The sequence below is a fragment of the Cryptosporidium parvum genome, chromosome 8 (assembly GCF_000165345.1).
Source record: "Cryptosporidium parvum Iowa II chromosome 8, whole genome shotgun sequence".
Lineage (NCBI taxonomy): Eukaryota > Apicomplexa > Conoidasida > Eucoccidiorida > Cryptosporidiidae > Cryptosporidium > Cryptosporidium parvum.
In genome coordinates, this window is record NC_006987.1 from 38,470 (window position 1) to 58,583 (window position 20,114).

Consider the following 20,114-nt stretch of genomic DNA (forward strand, 5'->3'; position numbering starts at 1 on the left):
AATAGTGCTCAATGATGCTTTAACCCCTATTAACTTAATAAGCATCCCTTCTCATCTTTCCCCCACTCTCTAATCTTTAAGATTAACTGTTTATTTTGAAAACGACTCTCATTACAATTGAATTGAGAGTCACCGCCAAAACTTATAACTGGTACCGGGTACATAAAAATAACAAGAAATTATTTGAGTAAAAAAAAATCCTCAGAATATAACTGGTAGATAATTAATTAACCCACACTGACACACATCGTACTGCAAAGTTATATATAATCAAAATAGAGGAAAAATCTCTATTTTATGTGATATTGAAGCTACAAAAAGTAGCAGTTTTATTTAGTATTGCTTTCAGAATTTGTAAATAAATTGCTATTTTCAACCAGAAATATTAGCTTAAGCAGAATTTTAATGGAAATAAATATCAGAACTAGAGTTTGATGGATTAATTATTTAAAATGTTTCAAAAAATCCTTACTTTTACTACCCTATTAATCTCTCTCTTAATCATATACATTAATGTTTCATGGAGTAACAAATACATTACCCCAGAAAAATTTTCTGAAACACACCCAGACTCAGCTATGATGAAGTTAGTTTCTCCTGAAAATAGTGTTCCAATAGATATTCCTGATTTACCAGCCTCAAACATTACAAAAAAATACTGTCCTATTTATGGGCTTAATATGAAGGGACTATTTTGTTTGGGATGGAATAGTATTAAGATTAAAAAGGCTGATTCTTGGCAAGAATGTGCATCTCTTTGTATGGACTATGTTGCATTCTTCTTTATTAAGTGTAAGAAATGGAGCTATGATGTAGAAAAAAAGAAATGTTTGATCAAAAGTGGGGATAGATTATGCAAGTACCCTGATGAAAATTATATATCAGGTCTAAAAAATGCTTCGGAGGTTGGTCCTTGCTCTACTACATGCAAAGTTGGCGACTGGAGTGCTTGGACTCCTTGTAGTTCTTATTGTGCTGGAATCACTCAAAGAGTAAGACATGTCATTAGATCTCCAGTTTATAAGTCTGAAATCTGCCCAAGGTTGATTGAAACCGCTATGTGCAAGGGAAGTCCTGATTGTCCTTCAAATTGTCCAAATTACCATGTGGTTGGTCTTGGATGGGGATGTAAGGTAGAAATGAATAGAGGAGGTGGAACAATGAGAAAATATGTTAATACTTGGCATGAGTGTCTTGGCCTTTGCAAAATTACTGAGAATTGTACTTATTGGTCATTCCAAGGGATCTCTGGAGTTGAAACTTGTTTATTAGTTATTGGTGAGGTTGGATGTACATATCACGCTCTTGGATGGATATCTGGAGATGTTAATGTTGTTGCAATAGATTGTCCCGTCAAATGTTTTGTAGGTGAATGGTCTAACTGGTCAAAATGTCCAAATGACGATGTTTGTACACAAAACTCCATGTCAAAGAGAAGTAGGCCTCTTATTTCTACTCCTCCAGATATGAATCAAAAAATGTGTCCTCACCTTACTGAGAGCATAATGTGCGAATGTGCTACAAAAATTACAAGAAATACAGCCTTTGATGACTATAATAGAAACTTAATCTCCTACAATAACTCTACTACTCAAGATTCTCTTCAAAATGATCCAGAAATTAGAGCAATGTCAGCATCGGCTAATAGAATGTCTAGGTCTAAAATGGGAGCATACTCAACTGAAAACCTTCTTAAAAACCTTTATTTTGATTTTAGAGAAAACTATCAAATTTTAAATGATCAAAATCATTCATATCCTAGAACGCAAGTTGATGAAGAAAGTCAGAACGAAGATTTTACATTGAGAAAGGGAATAGATAACTCATATGATATTCACTTTGCTCTATCATCGTACTTGCTTGGAGTTAACTATACAAACTTCCGAAATTCTACATTAGATCCAAATTTGTTCAACTAAAGTTTAAATGTGGAGCATCTACATTTTTTTGAGCTTAATATTTTTAATATTAATTTTGTTAATGTTAATTAAGATAATTCAAAAAAAAGTGTATTAAACCACGCTGATAACTTACTTCCAAGTTAATAGATTATTCAAGGGAACAAATCTTCCCATTACTAACTTTATTATCTCTTGGGAGCAAACACCTGAAATATATGAAGATGTCACAAATTCTTCTTTTATCTCAAAGCTAGAATAATTTTGTTTAAAGAAATAGAAAAGTTAATAAATGTTTATAATTAAATAGAGATTCCCCAAATTCTGTTCGCACTTTTTTTTATAAATTTTGTATAAATCTATAGTGTTTATTTTAAACCAACTTACCTCTGAATAAAATCAGGGGGTATTTGTATATATTCTAATCTTAATGACTTTAGATAATTTTGAAAATTTGTTTTAATTTCTTCAGAATCTTTAATTAATCCTTTATCAATATGGATATAGTCCAAGAAGTCTAGAAATAAAAACTCTATAAGCTGGGACTCTTGAGAAATATCTTCCAAAAAAACTTCCACAAGTCTTTCTGTTAGAGCTGGATCCACATTACTAATTTTGTTATGTATTTCTCCCCACCTAAAGGATGTATTTTTGAATTCTATGAATCTTAAACAGTATAAATGTCTACAAACAAATTGAACCAATTCGTCAGAGATATTGAGATCGAAATCAGAATTGGAGATATTCATTTTTCCAGTATTACTATTAGAAATCCGGGAAACGTCCAAAGTATACTGCTCATGAAATATCTTTTGGAGTTGAAGATAAGAAACAGTTTCACAATGCATTTCTGGTAGCTCTTTGTTGACAGGAAGTCTTCCAAAGTCGTTCAGAAACTTGTAAATCCAACTTAACACTATTTGATATTTTACATTAATAGTAGAAAAAGATCTTTTATTTAAAGAAAACTGGCCATTAAAATTACTATACAATTTCTGAGATTCAAGTAATTGAAATATTTGATCTCCAAGAAGATCTTCAGGATCTGAAAACACCAAATATTGATATCTTTTTGCTTCAATATAATTTGGAAAATCATAATCTTTTAGAATTTGTTCCAAACTATCTTTAAATCTCTTTTTGAGATTCTCTCGATCCATCCCAAACTCCGATCCTCGAAACAAACCGGCATTTAACCCAATATAAACCAACAATATTGGAAATGGTATTTTAGACAAAAAATCATTTAATCCAGATGAGCTATCTTCCAACTCTTTAAAATCAATTTCAGAAGCAAGATTGATTAATGATTCAATTGGCTTAAAAAGCTGAAGTCCGTGAAGCTTTGCAAGGTTCTTGCTTTCAGCAGAAAGATCAAAAGTTACATACATTTGATTTGTACTAAACACCTGATATTGTCCAAGTTCGCCCCTTGACTTGAGGCTTATTATAAAACAACTTGAGATTCCTTGACCATTTTTCGCCAAATTGTACACATTTTCAACAATATTACCAGGGAGATTACAACAAACAACTACGCTGTACTCTAAAGGATGGGAGTTTAGAGGTTCGTTCATGAGAGTCTCCAAATATTTTTCTGGAGACTCCAATACACATTTAATTCTGATATTAACTTGCAGACTTAACAAAAAATCTTTTAGTAGATATATTTTGGGCTGATTTACAATGTTTGTTTTCTCACCATCAAGGCTAAGGCATACACCATAATCTTCCTCAGTAGCGATTTGGCAGTCCACCAATACTATCTCTCCAATTCCGGAAGATGCTAACGAGATTGCCAATTCTGAGGTTAATATAGAAGACGACCCTAAAATTAATATTTTAGAGTTTTTTAAAGCTTCTTCCCCCACTACACCCCATATAAGTCTTTCTCTAGACCTAAATTGGTCCATTATAGTGCTTTTTTATCCTTCTTTATTGTTTGCAGTACTCTTAGTTTTTTCCTTTTCTCCTAGGCTTTTAGGAAACACTATTTTTTAAATTAACTCTAGTAGGAATAAACCTGTTTTCTAAAAATATTTTCTCAAACGTTTTGATCACACTTTCTCTCTCTAGTGTGCCTCATTTTAAGATTTTTTACGAAACTTTTAATTCTCTCTAATTCAGCTCTGCCTGTTCCTTCATCTTGAATAATCATAATTAAACAACTGTTGGCGCCGGCGCCAACATGTCTTTTTTGCCTTTTAGAGGTAAATCAATTAATAAAGAGAGTAAAAACAATGTTCTTTTCTTATTCCTTCTAAATTGAAAGAATAGAAAGAATTGAGGAGAGCTACTAACTTTAATTAACGAGATCTTAAATCGCTGGCCTTTGTTTTTTTTAAGCTCAACTAAGAAGTTTCAATTTTCTAGTTACTATAATAACTAAGATATAGTCAATAAATGAAAAATTGATTGCAAATAGTGAGTATATTTTGTCTTGAATATAATATATAATTCATTTGAAAGGAGCTGAAAAAATGTCAGGTGAAAAGAAAGTTAGATTTTCTGATAATGACTTCATTGAAGTGGATACAATCCAAGTAAAAGATGAGGAAATGGAGGACTTTCAAAGTAAAGTGGAAGAAGTCGCTAAGCTTGATGGAAACGGTACTAAAATGATGAACATTGATGTAAATATGAATTTAGATACGGATTTAGATGATTTAAAAGAGAAGAAAACTTGTCTAATAAATGACACAGAGAAATCATCTTCCCAAGGTCTATTTGATACTAAAATGGAGATTGAAGAAAGTAAAAATGATAAGTTGGATGACTTATTGAAACCAGTTAATACTATGAAAGATAAGTGGAGACTTCTTCCATATTTTTTGAAGACTGAAGGCTTAGTTAAGCACCATATTGATTCCTATAACTACTTTGTGACCACGGAAATACAAAGTATTGTTCGAGCAAATGCTAACCGAATGATCAGAAGTGACGTGGATCCCTCATTTTTTATAGAGTTCTTGGATGCTAGGGTTGGAATGCCAAAGCTTGAGGAAAATATGATTACTGTTGACTTGACTCCTATGATGTGTAGGATGAGAGATATTACTTACGCCGCACCAATCTTTGTAGATGTTGACTATGTAAGGGGAAACACTGTTGTCAGGAAGAAGAACGTAGAGATTGGTAGGATTCCTGTTATGTTAAGATCTAAAGTATGTATTTTGCATGGAAAAACTGCAGCTGAAATGGTAAAGCTTAATGAATGTCCTCACGATCCAGGTGGTTATTTTGTAGTTAAAGGAACAGAAAAGGCTATTTTAATGCAAGAGCAGCTTAGTAAAAATAGAATCATTGTAGAATTAGACAATAAACACAACTATTGTGCAACAGTTACGTCTACAACTGCTGAAAGTAAAAGCAGAACTCTTGTAGTCTTTAAGAACGGAAAGTTGTATTTACGTCACAATTCATTTTCTGATGAAATACCTCTCTGTATTGTGCTTAAAGCAATGGGAATTGAAACTGAACAAGAAATATTCTTTATGATTGGAAACGAGCCTCATCACCAAGAAGGAATTATAAACTCCCTTCAAGAGGTACATCAAGAAGGGATTTTCACTCAGAGACAAGCACTACTTTTTATGTCAAAGAAAGCCAAATCTAAGTTTAAATCAACTTTTGGCTCTAGTCGAGGTTTTGATAAATCTAATGCGGAAGAAAGTGCTGAGAATTCTGGCTTTACTGAATTTGGAGGCTCAAAAAGCTCATTATGTGGCACTAGTATTGATGATGTTCTTGAAACCCTAAATAGGGTATTACTTTCACATATTGGAACTATTTATACTGATCTCCATCCAAAAGCCTTATTTCTCTGTTTAATGGCAAAAAGAGTTTTGGATGCTTCTGAAGATAATTCTCTACTGGATGACAAAGACTATTATGGTAATAAAAGGATTGAATTGGCTGGACAACTTATTTCTATCTTATTTGAAGACCTTTTCAAGAGATTTTCAGTTCTTACTAAAAAACAAATCGATCAAACTTTGATTCGTTATTTCCAAACAAGAGATGCCAGTAAAGCAGGCACAGGAAGAGACGATTCAAACTCGACATATCCTGATTGCTTTAGAAACCTTCCAACTGATATTATTACAAGAGGAATGCAAACTGCTCTTAGCACTGGAAACTGGTCAATTAAACGTTTTAGAATGGAAAGGAGTGGAATGACACAAGTTCTAACTAGATTTTCATATATCGCATCTCTTGGAATTATGACACGAGTTGACTCCCAATTTGAAAAGGCTAGAAAGGTTAGTGGTCCTAGAGCTCTACAACCTTCTCAATGGGGAATTTTATGTCCTTGTGATACTCCAGAAGGAGAATCTTGTGGATTAGTAAAGAACTTAGCTTTGACTACTCATATTACTACTGATCATTGTCCACAATATCTAACTAGTTTATTATTTACATTAGGAGTTCAAGATATTTCATCATGTTCATATCTCGACTTTAATACTAAACAATCTGAAAAGTTATCAAACGAAGATTTGAAAAACGAATCTTCTGGAAAGAATAATGTAAAAAAGCACTATTATGTATCTATTAATGGTTCTCTTTTAGGAGTTCATAGAAAACCTGAGTTACTTGCAAGCCAGCTCAGAAATTTGAGAAGAAAAGGGTTTATTGGACAATTTGTATCCATTTTTTGTAATCATATCCATTCGTCTGTTCAGATTGCCACAGATGGAGGAAGACTTTGTAGGCCCTTGATTATCGTAGATCAAGGAGTTCCAAGATTAAAAGAAGAACATATTGAACAGTTAAAAAGAGGTGAAATCATTTTTAGCGATTTTATTTCTCAAGGTATTTTAGAATGGATTGATGTAAATGAGGAGAATAACTTATTAATAGCTCTTAGAGATGAAAACTTAACAAATGAGACCACACATTTGGAAATTGATCCTCTTTCAATCTTGGGAGTTGTTAGTGGATTGATTCCTTATCCAAATCACAATCAGAGTCCAAGAAATACTTATCAATGTGCTATGGGAAAGCAAGTTATGGGTTCTGTAGGATTTAATCAATTCCTGCGTTGTGATTCTGTTTTGTATCTTTTGGTTTACCCTCAAAAACCTCTTTGCAAAACTAGAACTATAGAAATGATTAACTTTGAGCAACTTCCTGCAGGTCAAAACTCTTCTGTTGCTGTAATGAGTTTTGCGGGCTATGATATTGAAGATGCTATTGTTATGAACAAAGCTTCTGTAGATAGAGGGTTTGCTAGATGTTTTGTAATGAAAAGACAAACAATAGAATTGCAAAAACTACCAAATGGACTCTCGGAAAGAGTAGTTAGACCTATATCAGTAGGATCAGGCAATACTGGAAATAGACGATTTTCATTTAAAAATGATAGTATATTAGATAATGATGGAGTATGTAATGTAGGTGTACAAGTTTCTGAGGATGATATTATCGTTAATAAAATGTCTCCTATAAATACAAGAGAATATGTTGGAGACCCATCTCAATTTGACCTTTCTGAATATAAACCTTCTCCAGTAAAATATAAAGGTCCAACATCATCTTATATAGATAGAGTTATCCTTACTGAAAATGCAGATGGAAACCAAATCTACAAAGTAATTACTAGACAAACAAGAAGACCAGAACTTGGTGACAAATTTAGTTCCAGACATGGACAAAAAGGAGTTGTTGGATTAATCATTTCTCAAGAGGATCTTCCATTTTCAGAAACTGGATGGTGTCCAGATCTTATTATGAATCCTCATGGTTTCCCATCTAGAATGACTGTTGGAAAGTTACTTGAACTTATTTCTAGCAAAGCAAGTGTCTTAGATGGAAATTATAGATATGGTACAGCCTTTGGAGGCACTCCTCTTGAAGAATCTGCTAAATGTTTAGTAGAACATGGATTCCATTATTCTGGAAAGGAGTATCTTACATCAGGAACCACAGGAGAAGCAATTGAAGCCTATATTTTTGTTGGGCCTATTTATTACCAAAAATTGAAACATATGGTTCTCGATAAAATGCATGCAAGAGGAAGGGGTCCTAGACAAATTCTTACCAGACAACCCACTGAAGGAAGATCTAAGGATGGAGGACTACGTCTTGGTGAAATGGAAAGAGATTGTTTAGTAGCTTATGGAGCAAGCAACCTTCTAATTGAAAGACTTATGTTGAATTCAGACGTTTTCGAAACTAATGTATGTAATCAATGTGGTCTTTTTGGTTATAATAATTACTGTCACTATTGTAAAAGTTCTCAAGATGTGTCTATTATTAGACTTCCTTATGCATGTAAGCTATTGTTCCAAGAATTACAAGCAATGAATGTTTGTCCTAGAATAAGAACTAGTATTAAATAAATTAAATTCTAAGGTTTAAAACTCTATTTTAGTTAATTGATTCTAAGATTTCTTCTATTTCCTTTTCTAATTCTTTAATAGAAGCAACACAAATATTTTTCCATTCTTTTTTCCCTGAATTACCTTGTTTTGTTTCATCTTCTTGGTATATTATAAGTTTTGATAATAATTCTATAGAGATTTCTTGATGTCCCGTGGGTAAATAAAAGTCTCCCATATTAATCCACTTTGAAAACTCATATTCAACTTGTTTTAACTCATTATCACTTAAACAGTTTTCTACCTGTTCTATGATTTCCCTTCCTTCCTGTTCAAATAAAGCTTGAAACCAAGTTACAACAGAAGAAGATGGTAAGACTATAGAAAAATCATCTTGGTTCAGTTTCTTTAAAATTTCTAAATATTTGTTTAGAAATGTCTTTATTTTAATGATCAAAGAAGATTTACCAATTTCTAGAGAAAAATCTGCTTTTTTTCTTGTTTCATTTAAGACTAAATTTCTTAAAATATCCCAACTCTTAAATAATCGTGTATTTACTAGATTTCTAGCATTTCCATACTCTAAGTTATATGTATAGTTGTAAGGTAACAAAGAAAGTACTAATAAGTCAAATACTTGATGATTAAATTCATTGCTTTTTTCAAGAAGCTCCTCAAGTTTATTCAGGCTCATAATTTCAAGTTTCTTGTGATGTCTTAATATTATTGAAAAATCTGGAATTTGAATTTGATCTTCATTTTCACATATTTTGTGATCTCGAGTAAAATTTTTGAACAATTCAAAGTAACTTGGGTGACTATATATTTGAGAATAAAGTTGATATTTGAAAATACGGAAAATTACCTTTGTTACCTTCTCAATCATGGTCTTGTCATCCTCATTTTCAATTTGAATCTCTTTTCTAAGTCCATGAATTTCTATTAAAATCTCACAAAGCATGTCTATTAAATTTATATAGTAATCCATTTCTAGGCACTCCAATCCAAAATTAATTATTGAGCTTCTGATCTCATCTTCAATCCAATTAATATGAGTATATATTAGTACAGAGAAATGTCTTTTCCCAATCAAGAATCTCATATTATTCATAATTAATTCATAGCTTTCTTTAGAAATCCTTTCTTTTGCACTCGAGTCAGAGCCAAAACTTTTCAATGAAATTCCTTTGTGTATTAGTAATAAGTTTTGATTTGACTTGATTACCATTTCCAATTGTATTTGATCATCTCCAAAAGATTCTAAAACTATTAGCTCATGAATTAGCTGGTAAACTCTGAGATAAACAAGCTGGTTGCAAGTTCCTTCTAAAATGGTATCTTCTTCAAGATTAAGATCTTTCTCAACTCTAAAGATATCTAAAAAGAATAAGTAAATCATCCCAACAAATTTAGTAAAGTTTGGTGGTTTATTCAACATAACAATATCATCATTTACCCCTTCTTTCTCTAGTTTAGATATTTCATTCTCAAAGTACCTTATTGATAAAGTTTGAAAATCCAGGTGTAAATCTTGTCTCAAGCTTGAAAATAAGACCTTTTTATCCAATAGAAACCACCTCAAAGATGAAACAGTCTCTAAAAAGAAGATTACATTCTGCAAACTGGATTTATTAGATCTAGAAGAGTAAAAATAAACAAGAAGCTCAACAACGATTTCTGTAAAATCAGTAGAGTAATTAATAGAATTCCAAATTGAGACTAATGATGGTATATAATGAATTTTTTCAGTAAAAGTTGGAGTATGGTTTTTTTTAATAATATTCTGGATCAATATTTGAAGATTTTCAAAGTTAAAAACCTCCCTAATTTCATCATTTTTTATTTTGTGGTGGATATTCTCAATTGAATTAATCATGAAGAAGCCAATATAAGCAAAGTATCTTATGAGACATAGTTCAATATCTTGAGAATTAATCATTATATCCAAGGTTTTACCACAAATAAGAATTAGATCTTGCTCATTCTTTTGAGACAAACACTGATTTTCGAAACCAGCAGTTTCTGTTAGTTTATAAAGCAAATAAAGATGAGAATGAGATAATTCTGAGCTTGATTTATCTAATTGTTTATTTGTATTTTCTAGAATTGTATTCCAGATCCTTTCTTTAAATTCATTAGATAGTGATGAATATATTTGAATAAAGAACTCTAAAATATTAATAATGATACTGTTTTCTGGGTTTTTTGATCCAAAGTTTAACAACATAACCATCATCTTATTTAGAGTAGTAGAAAACTTGGAAATGGATATTTTCTGTGAAGATACTGGAATCAAAGAAATAATGGACTTTAAAATCGAAAGAATTCGATTTAGGATACATGACTCAATATACATCAGATTTGCAATATAAGTTTCAAAACAACCCAAAATCAACGAAAGAATTTTGAAAATGAATTTGTTTACTTCTCCGAGAAGGTAAAGATCTGAGGCTTCTATTCCCAAATTTTCCTTATTAAAATTCCAAAAAGAGTATGCAATCATTTCTTGGGTTAATAAAGAATCAAATGTACTTACTTGAACGATTCTAGCTTGAATTGTCTCACAAATTTTTTCAATAATATCCAAATTAATAATAAATCTAACTCCTAATATTGATCTTAATTGGTCTTCATTTGAATCAAATTCTTCTTCTGAGGAGTCCCTTTTGGTAAATATGAAAGGTTTTAATTGAATATATAGTATAAAAGTAGAAAGATTAAAACTATTATTTTCATCCAATAAGAACTTAGAAATTTCATTAATACTATTAGATTGATTGAAATCTATATTTTCTGGTTCTTTACTCAGGTATTTAATTGCTTTTATCAAAATAGAGTTAATTTTCCAAGGTTTCATAGCTTTAAGTGCTGATTTGAGAAATGATAGTGATATTTCATTATGAATTAAGTAGTTCTTTAAGATCCACTCAATCAAAATGATAATAAGTTTCTCATCTTGGTTTAGAATTAATACATAATCTTGTGTTGATAATTCCTCAAGTACTTTAGTTTGTCTGAGAATAAAACTGCTATTAATAATAAGAAGTCCTAAAAGATTTAAATATGGCATTCTTTTTAAAGGCTCTTGGGCAAGAATTTCTAGTGAATGAGTTTCAGAGAATATATTTGACGAGAAATAAATGTTTTTAATAAACTTCCAAAGACTAGAAAGGAAACCATCCTGATAGAAGAATATCTTGCAGGTATTTGGTATATATAATGTACCATAATAGTCAATAAATGAAATTTCGTGTAGCCTGGAATGGAATATCAGACTAAGAGAAACGCACATTAAAACATTAAAATTTGTGTAATTGTTAGTTTTTGGTTGTTTAAGATCCTCAAATGATTTTGGGTATTTCAGGAAAATCATGAAATTGTTATGAACTAATTCAATTAAATGGTTAAATATTTCAATATTCATGAGCTCTCTCAAACTATAGAAGCAAAGATACTCACCAAAGTAATTTAGAATAGATATACTTTTGAGAGTTAGTTGATATCTGGAAGAATCAATTTCAAATCCAAAATGTTTGTCAGATTCAACTTCAATAAAATTATTCTGAAAATTGATATCTTTTCTGACACGATAAATGAAGAATTTGTTCTTTTCTGAGATATTTCCATTAAAGTGATCTTTAAGGAAAACTTCGATAATATGAGAGAGGTCTTGGTCCATATTCTTTATCTTTGACTTGAGTATAGAAAATAAGAAATATAAATCTGTCAAAGAATCTGAATCTTCACTTGACCTATTAGTACGTGAAAGTGAATAATTACTCCATGATATTAAGTATTCAAGTTTTTGCTTTGCATAGTAGTAATGAGAGAAGATGGATTTATTATTATGCAAGTAAGATAATAGATAAGCAAGAAGATTAAGTGTATAGTATCGAATAATGCAGGATTTGATTCTAGGTGGAAGCTTCTTTCCGTTATTTTGGCTTTGGTAGTTTATTTGTTGTTTCAAATCACGATACCTATATCCAAATAAAAATTTGATCAGAAATGAAAATATATGGAATAGAAAATCTTGAGAATTATTAATTAGTTTTAGGTGTTCTTGATCAATTTGTGAGCTATTATTAGACACAAACATATTCAATTTAGTTATGATTTTCTCAGAAATATCCTTAAATAACCAAATAATGGATAATAGAGGTAAAATTGAGACATTATTTGGGGAAGATACCAGGCCTTTCTGAGCTATCATGAACAATGATGGAGAAAGATCATTGTAAAATGGAAACAAATTCTGTATTTTCACATTTGAGTTTTCTTGTTGGTAGTATTGGGACTCTGAAGGTACAGATGACCAGAATTTATCAACATGGATTGACCTTTTAAGGAGTATTCTGAAGATGGTTTTGATGGTTTCATGAGAAAATAAGTTGTTTTGATCAAGAAAATGACTTTCTGAAATAATATTAGAAAGCAACTGAGCAGTTTCTTTTCTAAAATAAACTTCCAGTTGTTGGTTTGAGGTGACCATTTTTTGGTTAATCAGAGAGGCAAATTCTGAATGAGGTAGCATAGATTCCATAAGTCCAAGCCTAGAAGTAGTATTATAGTCATTTTGAGTGGTAATATAGCTATTATATTTTGGAAGAGATAATATATCATTATTTGAGAATAAGGCTATGGATATATTGTTGTATTTTTTGATTTCGTTAATATTGGAAAGATTGGTTGAAGGAAAAACTTCAGATGGAACCTTCAAGTCTAACATTAGTATTTGATCTGATGCAACATCAGAAATAAGCATTGCCAGAGATCTATTTGAAATTGGAGGATGATTTATGTAAGAAAATAGACTTTTGTTTAGTTGCTTATAAACTGAAAGCTTTAGAGACATGATTAATGCACTAATATGTACGGATTTTGAAAAGCAGTTCTGATCTCCAATAAAAGGGAAAATAAACTTTTCAATAGTTTGGAGAAAAACTTTCATATGATCATTGGATTTAGTTCCAGAAGGTGGATTAATTGTGTCTTTTGAGAATGAAGAGTTCCTGAGGTACTCTCCAACATCTTCGAGGGAGCTGGAAGGAGAACATAATATAGAGCCAAGCTCAGGATTAATTTCAGAGGCTGAGAAATCATTATTTGTTTCTGGGAAGAACTTTGTCCAGCTTAAAGGTATAAAAGGAAGTAAACATTCTATAATAGAGAAACAAGCCTTCATAAGAAACTTTTCTAGTTTATTATTCTCTGTATGAGATTTTTCATTTTGGTTAAGCATTTCTAAAAGTTCAATATAAAGATGGAAAGATTCAATAGTAGTCCATAATAGAGCTAGCCATCGTTTCAGATCCTTGAATAGAAGAATAACAGGGTTTTCTTTTTCGTCATCAAAGATGGTCCATGTTTCAGATTCATTACTTTCCATAAGAAGTTGAAGTCTTTCGCATGATTCTGTTAAAGACTCAATAACTACGACAATTTTCTCTATTGTATAATTTGATAAAATACTTTTCCAGATTGGAACTAGTAGGTATAGTTTGGAAACTAAAGTTGTAGCTATGGAATCAATATCATTATTTTTATACTTGTTTAAGTAAAGAATATTAGTTAGCAAGTTTTGGATGAGGAGGAAAATATTGTTGAAAATGAACAGCTTCTCATCGGAGTTTGTTGGATCTGAAAAGATTTGAATTTCTGGAGACTCAACCAGATAATAAATAATGTGGTTTAGAATTCCAATGGTAATTAAAGGGTTTGAACAGGAATTGGAAATTCCTATTAAGAAATGTGAGTTATGGAGCAAAGCTTCGTGGAATTCAGTATTATTTGTTTCACTTTGACCGATCGGTATCTTTTCTTTGGTAAAGGATATAGAATTTAGTAGGATAGATTCAATATTTTCAACCAAAAGAAGATCATTATGATGATTATTACGTGGAAAATAGTATTGGCTTATCAAGATAGCTGAAACATAACCAGAAAGATAACTGGTTAGAGGTATTTCAAAGTTCTCAGTAAGGGAAATTTGAAAAATCCATCTTAAAAAGAGCTCAAAAAACTCCTTGTTAAGCTTCCAAATCCAGTTGGTGGATTCTGAATATGAAACAAGTTCAAGAATACATTCCAGAGATATTCTTGGTGAAATTTTAGCAATTGGGTTAAGAAATTGCTCAAATTTGGTCCATACAACCTTTCCAGTATGTTCTAGCGCATTATTCTGTATGTATGAACTATCTTGAATATATGATAGGACTATTACAAGAACTTTCTTGAGAATTTGAGTCCAAAGAAAGACCCAATGGTTATTAGTGAGCCATTGAAGGTTTTCAGTGATATGCTTCCTGATAAAATGAGTTTGCAAATGTTCAAGAATAAGACTCCAGACACGCTCTAATTGAGATATAGTTGGGGTCTTTTGCAAAGTATGAGAGTCAATGATCTTGAGAATTGAGCTACACAAGATGATTCTGAAATACTCTCCCTGTATAGGATAAGATCCAAGCCCATAAGAGGAAAACTGAATATTGGTGAGCCCTGAAATGTAGCTAATAGAGTCATAAAGCTCCGAATCCTTCTTAGAAGACGAGAATTGTGAGATTGTTGAGTTAGCAAGCAAACAGGAAATTGATTCTATCAAACCAGAAGTTTTTAAAGTGAAATTTTGGCTGGAACTTAGAGATGAAGATGTATTTACAATAAGTTGAAGTACTTCTTGCTTTCTGGTATTTGCGAGTTTTGGTTGCTGTATTAGAATTACAGTAATAGATTGCATTGTACGCTCTAAATTAAAAGAATCATCAAATTCAAGTAAAATTCTTACTCCTGGAATGAGAGTATTTAGAAGCTGATCAGAAAGTGAGTATCCTGGGACACCTAAAGATAATACTGAAAGTAAACACTCATTTGCAGCATCTCTCATGCTTGTATCTACATGTATTAGAAGTTGAGGAAGACATCTAATCAGCCCAGGAAAGTGCTTTCTTGTTTCCAGGATCTCAAGCCTAAGGAGGGTTTGAACTATATATAAGGAATTGATTACATGGCTTGGTTGTATTTCTCTGGCTTGAGAACTGGTAATATCTAATATATTGCCACCATCTAATTTTGTACTAGATTCATTATCATTGTCGAATTGTGTTTGCCCAGATTGTTGCTGTTCTATTCCAATGTTGTGATGTTTAAGCTTAGTTAAATCCATATCTTGAAGCTCAGTACCCGTAAATCTGTATAATATTAACATTGTCTCTTCAAGCAATCTACCGACGGATAGCTTTACATAACTATTTGTAAGTGAATAAAGATTCATCAACCACCTGAGTGCTAAAGCAGGGGGATTTGACTGTATAAATTGGGTAATCAGATACTCAAGTTGGATTATTGATGAATTTCTAAAGCCTTCCTCCAACATTGGTACTGTGTGGCTTAACCCACTTAGTTCTTTCATCACCTCCCACCATTGCTCATTTGAGAGGACTCTAGGCGGAATTGTTGGACATAATAAGTACAATCCAGAAACATGGTTTCTGTACTTTTCCTCCATCTATTGAGTTTATATTTCTCTATTTAGACTCGTTCAATTTTAAGAGCCTATTTTTTGACCTTTTGAATTGAGTTTTGGCGCTAAGACCAGTTAGAAGCGTTATATTGGAGGGGGAGTTTAGCATTAATAGAAATAGAATATGATAATTTAAGAGATAATAAGAATTAGAAGAGTTTTTGACTTGATGACTTATTTAGGATTCCAAAATTTAAGCCAATATAAAATCTCGAATACTAGAGTTTCTCAAACATGATCTAGGAAATTTGGTGATTTGATATTTGTTTGGATTGAGCGAAAAATAAAACTTAAATATAAAGAATAAAAACTAGAAATATATATATATATATATCTAATAGTATTATTGTACGTTTTTATGAATGCGAGTTTCTTAGAATTTCTGAAAGTTTTTTACAAAGTCAAAGAAATAGTTTCTCTTTAAGTTTAAATTTTGGATTTCCTTCATTTGGTCAGGAGAAAGGGAGAACTCTTCCTGATCTGAAAGCTCCAAATCTGCCTCAATTGCCTTATTCAACATCCAGCTATTGTTTCTTTTTTTTCTTAGAATAGAGTGTCCAAGACCTTCAATTTCATTTGCAAGTTCTAAACGTTGCTGTACATGCGATACTTGTGATGATAGTAAACCTTGAAGCTCATCTGGAATTCCGACGGATTCAAAGCTTAAGGAAATTGCTTTAAGATGTTTGGAATATGCAGGAACATCTTTTGGAGTACAGAAAAGAACACATTCGCCTTGTCTGGAAGCTCTAGCAGTTCTTCCACTTCTGTGAATCATAAGTGAGATATTTCTTGGGGCTTGGAGGTGGACAACAACATCTACTTCTGGGATATCAAGACCTCTTGCTAAGACGTCTGTACATATAAGAATAGCAGAGTTAGATGATTTAAACGATTCAATAGCTTGAATTCTCTGTTTTTGAGAGAGATTGCCATGTATTCCAATGATCTTGAGTGATTTTTCGTTACAAGCCTTACTACACTTTTTTCTTTTTTTTGGGCCAGGAAGCTCCTTTTCATGAGTATCTTTGCAAACAAGAACCAAAGATAAAAGAGGAGCTAGTCTATATACATATGATATGGAATTGACAAAGACTAGTATTTTCCCATTTTCAATATAACTTGGACAGAGAGAGCATTGCTGATTTCCTGCCTTGGTATCCCATATTGGAGCAAAGTATTTGAGTAGGTATAAAACTAATCTCATTTCAAGTTCATCGCTTTCACATTTAATCATTGAAATTTTGAGTCCTTTTGGAAGCTGTATAATTCCATTTGGTTGGCTCATAGTTTGGACCTGCTCTCCATTTTCATCCAATAAAGACTTTGTCTTGAACCTGGATAAATCTATTATGAATAGCTGATTCTCCCTAAGTTTTACATACTGCATAATACTCTGCATTGCTTTATTGGAATTTTCTGGCATTATAGATGTAACTTTATTATCTTGAATATCTTTTTTACCTTTTGATTGTTTACCTGTGTTTCTTGTATTAAGCTTAGAAAATCTTGGATGTAAGTGATTTGGCAGAGTCAGAGTAGCTGAAAATAAGTAGTTTTGAATCTTCCTGGGAGTTTTACTCTCCTTATTATCAGAATAAATAAGCTGAAGAATTTGCTTTAATTCTCTAAAATGTCCCTGTTCGATTAGTCTATCAGCTTCGTCAAGTACCAAGAATCTTAGTTCATCAATTGATAACGTTGTATTAACTTGTTTTCTAGAAGCTTCTCTTTCATCTCCAAACAAAGTTTCGTTCTCGTATTCCCCAAAAATTAAAGCAGATAGCCTTCCGGGGGTTCCAACAGCAACTTGTACTCTATTTGTTGCTATTAACCTTTCCTGTTTCTCTAAAGAAAGTCCTCCAACAAAAGCATGAATACCAAGACCTGTATATTTACCTAAAGCTCTAAGATGATCCCTTACTTGAATGGCAAGTTCTCTACTTGGAAGTACAATGAGTGCTTGAAGAGCTTGATCAGATTTAAACGAATTATTCTTTGAAACTTTACTATCTATATTTGACACACTTGTCATTTTAAATCCCATTCTCTCAAGTTCTTTGAAGCCTTCATCTTCCTCTATACCTAATTGGATATCTGGTTCTTCAAAGCCATCATCATATTCCTTAAGAGATTTTTGTTCAAGCTTTTCTCTTCTTCTTTGAGCTGAAAACATTATGTTTGCAATAATTGGAATTCCATACGCTAAAGTTTTACCAGAACCTGTTTCTGCTGCTCCGACTATATCTTTTCTATCCCTGATTGCAGGAACCAAACATGCAGCTTGAATTGGGGTTGGGTTTAAAAACCCTAGCTCTGATAATCCTTTTAAAATGCTTGGGTGGATAACTAAATCTGGGGACTTTAGCTCTTCCATTTCTTCAGAAGATAATTTTTTGCTCATGTTTTTAGTAGATTCATCAATAATATTTGTCCAGTTTGATAATTTTTGCTTTAAGTCATAGTATTCTTCCCAATATTCTTCTGGATCGAGGATCTGGTCATTCTGTTTAGAACTTATTTTCTGAGTCTTATTATTAATTTCTTTGTTTTCAATTAATGATTTTTTAGCTTTTTTCTGCTTCTTCGTAATACTATCTGAGAGCTCAACCTCGCCTTTATTAATGTCTTTATTGGCTCTCTTTTTAGATTTCTTAACTTTACTAGGCTTCTCAACCCCCATTTTACTTTTATTAAAGTCAGAGTTTGATGTTAAGTTATTATCCTTTCCCAACTCATAAAAAGAAATATCAGTTGGGTCTGAAATTTCTTCAATCATGCTTACTCCATATTTTGTGAATTCCGACAATAAGTCACTGCCTAACTCTACCTCCTTCCATTTCAGTCCTTTAGCACCCCCTCGGCTCTTATTCTTTGCAGACTTCATCTTTAATAATTAAAGGGATGGCTAATCCATCTAACAATTCTTTTGGTTCTATGCTTCCACTATTTTCCTCTTCTTTTCTTGACATTTTATAATTAAATCTATTTTTCGGTACCAATTCAGGCGCCAATAGTTGTGGCGCCTGTCGATGCCCATCATAAAACTGTGCTCATTTAAAATGAATAGAATTCTGAGGTTGGAAGTTTAAACTTACCTGGCCGGCGCTCGGGGTCGCTCAAGAATGACCCTGTCGTAATCCTGAGCAGGGCATTGCACTCCGCTGTCTGTGAAGGGTTATGGATTGATCAATGATCAATTCCAACGGCGAAATTTCTGGCAGCGGCGACCACGCCGGTGGTCGCCAACCAATAAACCAATGTATCACTAAGACCTAAGCTTTTGTGCCTTTTTGTCCCTAGTATGTTTGCGTTGTTGTAGGTACCTGCTTTTAGTAGTTTTCTGCCCTTGGTGGCGTGCGGTGGACGGTAGACTACAGTTGGGGGAGGGGGTAGGAAGGTTAGTCTATACTACTTACTACGGGGCTAAGCTACTTCACTAGTCGTTCTTTTTGTCAGATGGCGAGTCCGAATTCTCGTCGGATGATTTATTGGCTTCATTGAGGAACTCCTCGAACTTTGGAATGTACCTGTTGGGAAAACAAAAGAAGTAAATAATCACAGGGAATGAGTCTATCGAAGAACTTGCAGAAAATGAGAGAAACTTACCAGAAGATTAGTCCTGAAAAGATAACCAATAACACGGCCAAAGATAATAAGAGTTTAAGATGCAACATCTCATTGTATTGATACGCAATATAAGACGTTGTGAAAGAAACTAATGCCAAAAATAAACAAGTAAAATTGAGAATCTTAAGAATGAGTTTCTGGTCAATACCAAATACAGCCTCGATGAATTCTGCGACTCCACTGTCGCTAACGGAGTTTGTCTGTTTCTGCTCGCTTACTTCCATTTTTTAAAAAATTTCTCGCTATTAGTCTAACAGTGTACTTTGCATTCTGACACTCAAGAGATTCCCGCCATTTTGTTTGGCGGTAGCTAAGGTTGGAGCAATGGGTAATTACTATATTTGCATGCACATGCATTACTTGAGAGGAATAGATAGGAAATACATGCAAATCTTACAATTTGACACGCATTAGTAGTTTTGTAGAGTTTATTTAGAATAGAAAAAAATCAAGCTATATTTAAGTGAGTAATTCTCTGGATGATGTGGACGATTAAGAAAATAAAAGGGAGTGAATAGAAAACGGTAGATGTGTATAATTAATTCATAAAATGAATGAGATAATGTATAATTTTGCTAGTAATTTTGGTATCAAGTTTCCAGAATAATTAAAAAATACAAGAAATATTGATATTAAAAAATGTCCACTTAAATAGACAAAAGAAGCCAAAGCTATTTATGCGTACTGTGGGGTTTCAAAAGAGGAGGTGGGATATGTCAAAGCAAAAAAAAAGGAAAATATATG

General features: G+C 32.3%; 5 protein-coding genes across 5 annotated transcripts; 2 read left to right on the plus strand and 3 right to left on the minus strand.

Moving 5' to 3' along the window:
• Positions 1-452: 452 nt before the first annotated feature.
• Positions 453-1,919, plus strand: cgd8_150 (CpTSP4; extracellular protien with signal peptide and 2 repeats of an apple domain followed by a TSP1 domain; the record flags this gene model as incomplete). Its single annotated transcript, XM_625479.1, has 1 exon — positions 453-1,919. One exon carries the CDS (start codon positions 453-455, stop codon positions 1,917-1,919), a length of 1,467 nt encoding a protein of 488 aa, XP_625479.1.
• Positions 1,920-2,281: 362 nt separating this feature from the next.
• cgd8_160 (ubiquitin activating enzyme E1) lies at positions 2,282-3,811 on the minus strand (the record flags this gene model as incomplete). The annotated part of the gene is made up of 1 exon (XM_625480.1): positions 2,282-3,811. One exon carries the CDS (start codon positions 3,809-3,811, stop codon positions 2,282-2,284), a length of 1,530 nt encoding a protein of 509 aa, XP_625480.1.
• A 567-nt stretch (positions 3,812-4,378) lies between these two features.
• Positions 4,379-8,242, plus strand: cgd8_170 (DNA-directed RNA polymerase beta subunit; the record flags this gene model as incomplete). The annotated part of the gene is made up of 1 exon (XM_625481.1): positions 4,379-8,242. The coding sequence occupies one exon, from the start codon at positions 4,379-4,381 to the stop codon at positions 8,240-8,242; it is 3,864 nt and encodes a 1,287-aa protein (XP_625481.1).
• Positions 8,243-8,270: 28 nt separating this feature from the next.
• Positions 8,271-15,725, minus strand: cgd8_180 (hypothetical protein; the record flags this gene model as incomplete). Its single annotated transcript, XM_625482.1, has 1 exon — positions 8,271-15,725. The coding sequence occupies one exon, from the start codon at positions 15,723-15,725 to the stop codon at positions 8,271-8,273; it is 7,455 nt and encodes a 2,484-aa protein (XP_625482.1).
• Positions 15,726-16,113: 388 nt separating this feature from the next.
• On the minus strand, positions 16,114-18,627 carry cgd8_190 (Mak5 pre-mRNA splicing RNA SFII helicase; the record flags this gene model as incomplete). Its single annotated transcript, XM_625483.1, has 1 exon — positions 16,114-18,627. One exon carries the CDS (start codon positions 18,625-18,627, stop codon positions 16,114-16,116), a length of 2,514 nt encoding a protein of 837 aa, XP_625483.1.
• Positions 18,628-20,114: the final 1,487 nt, after the last annotated feature.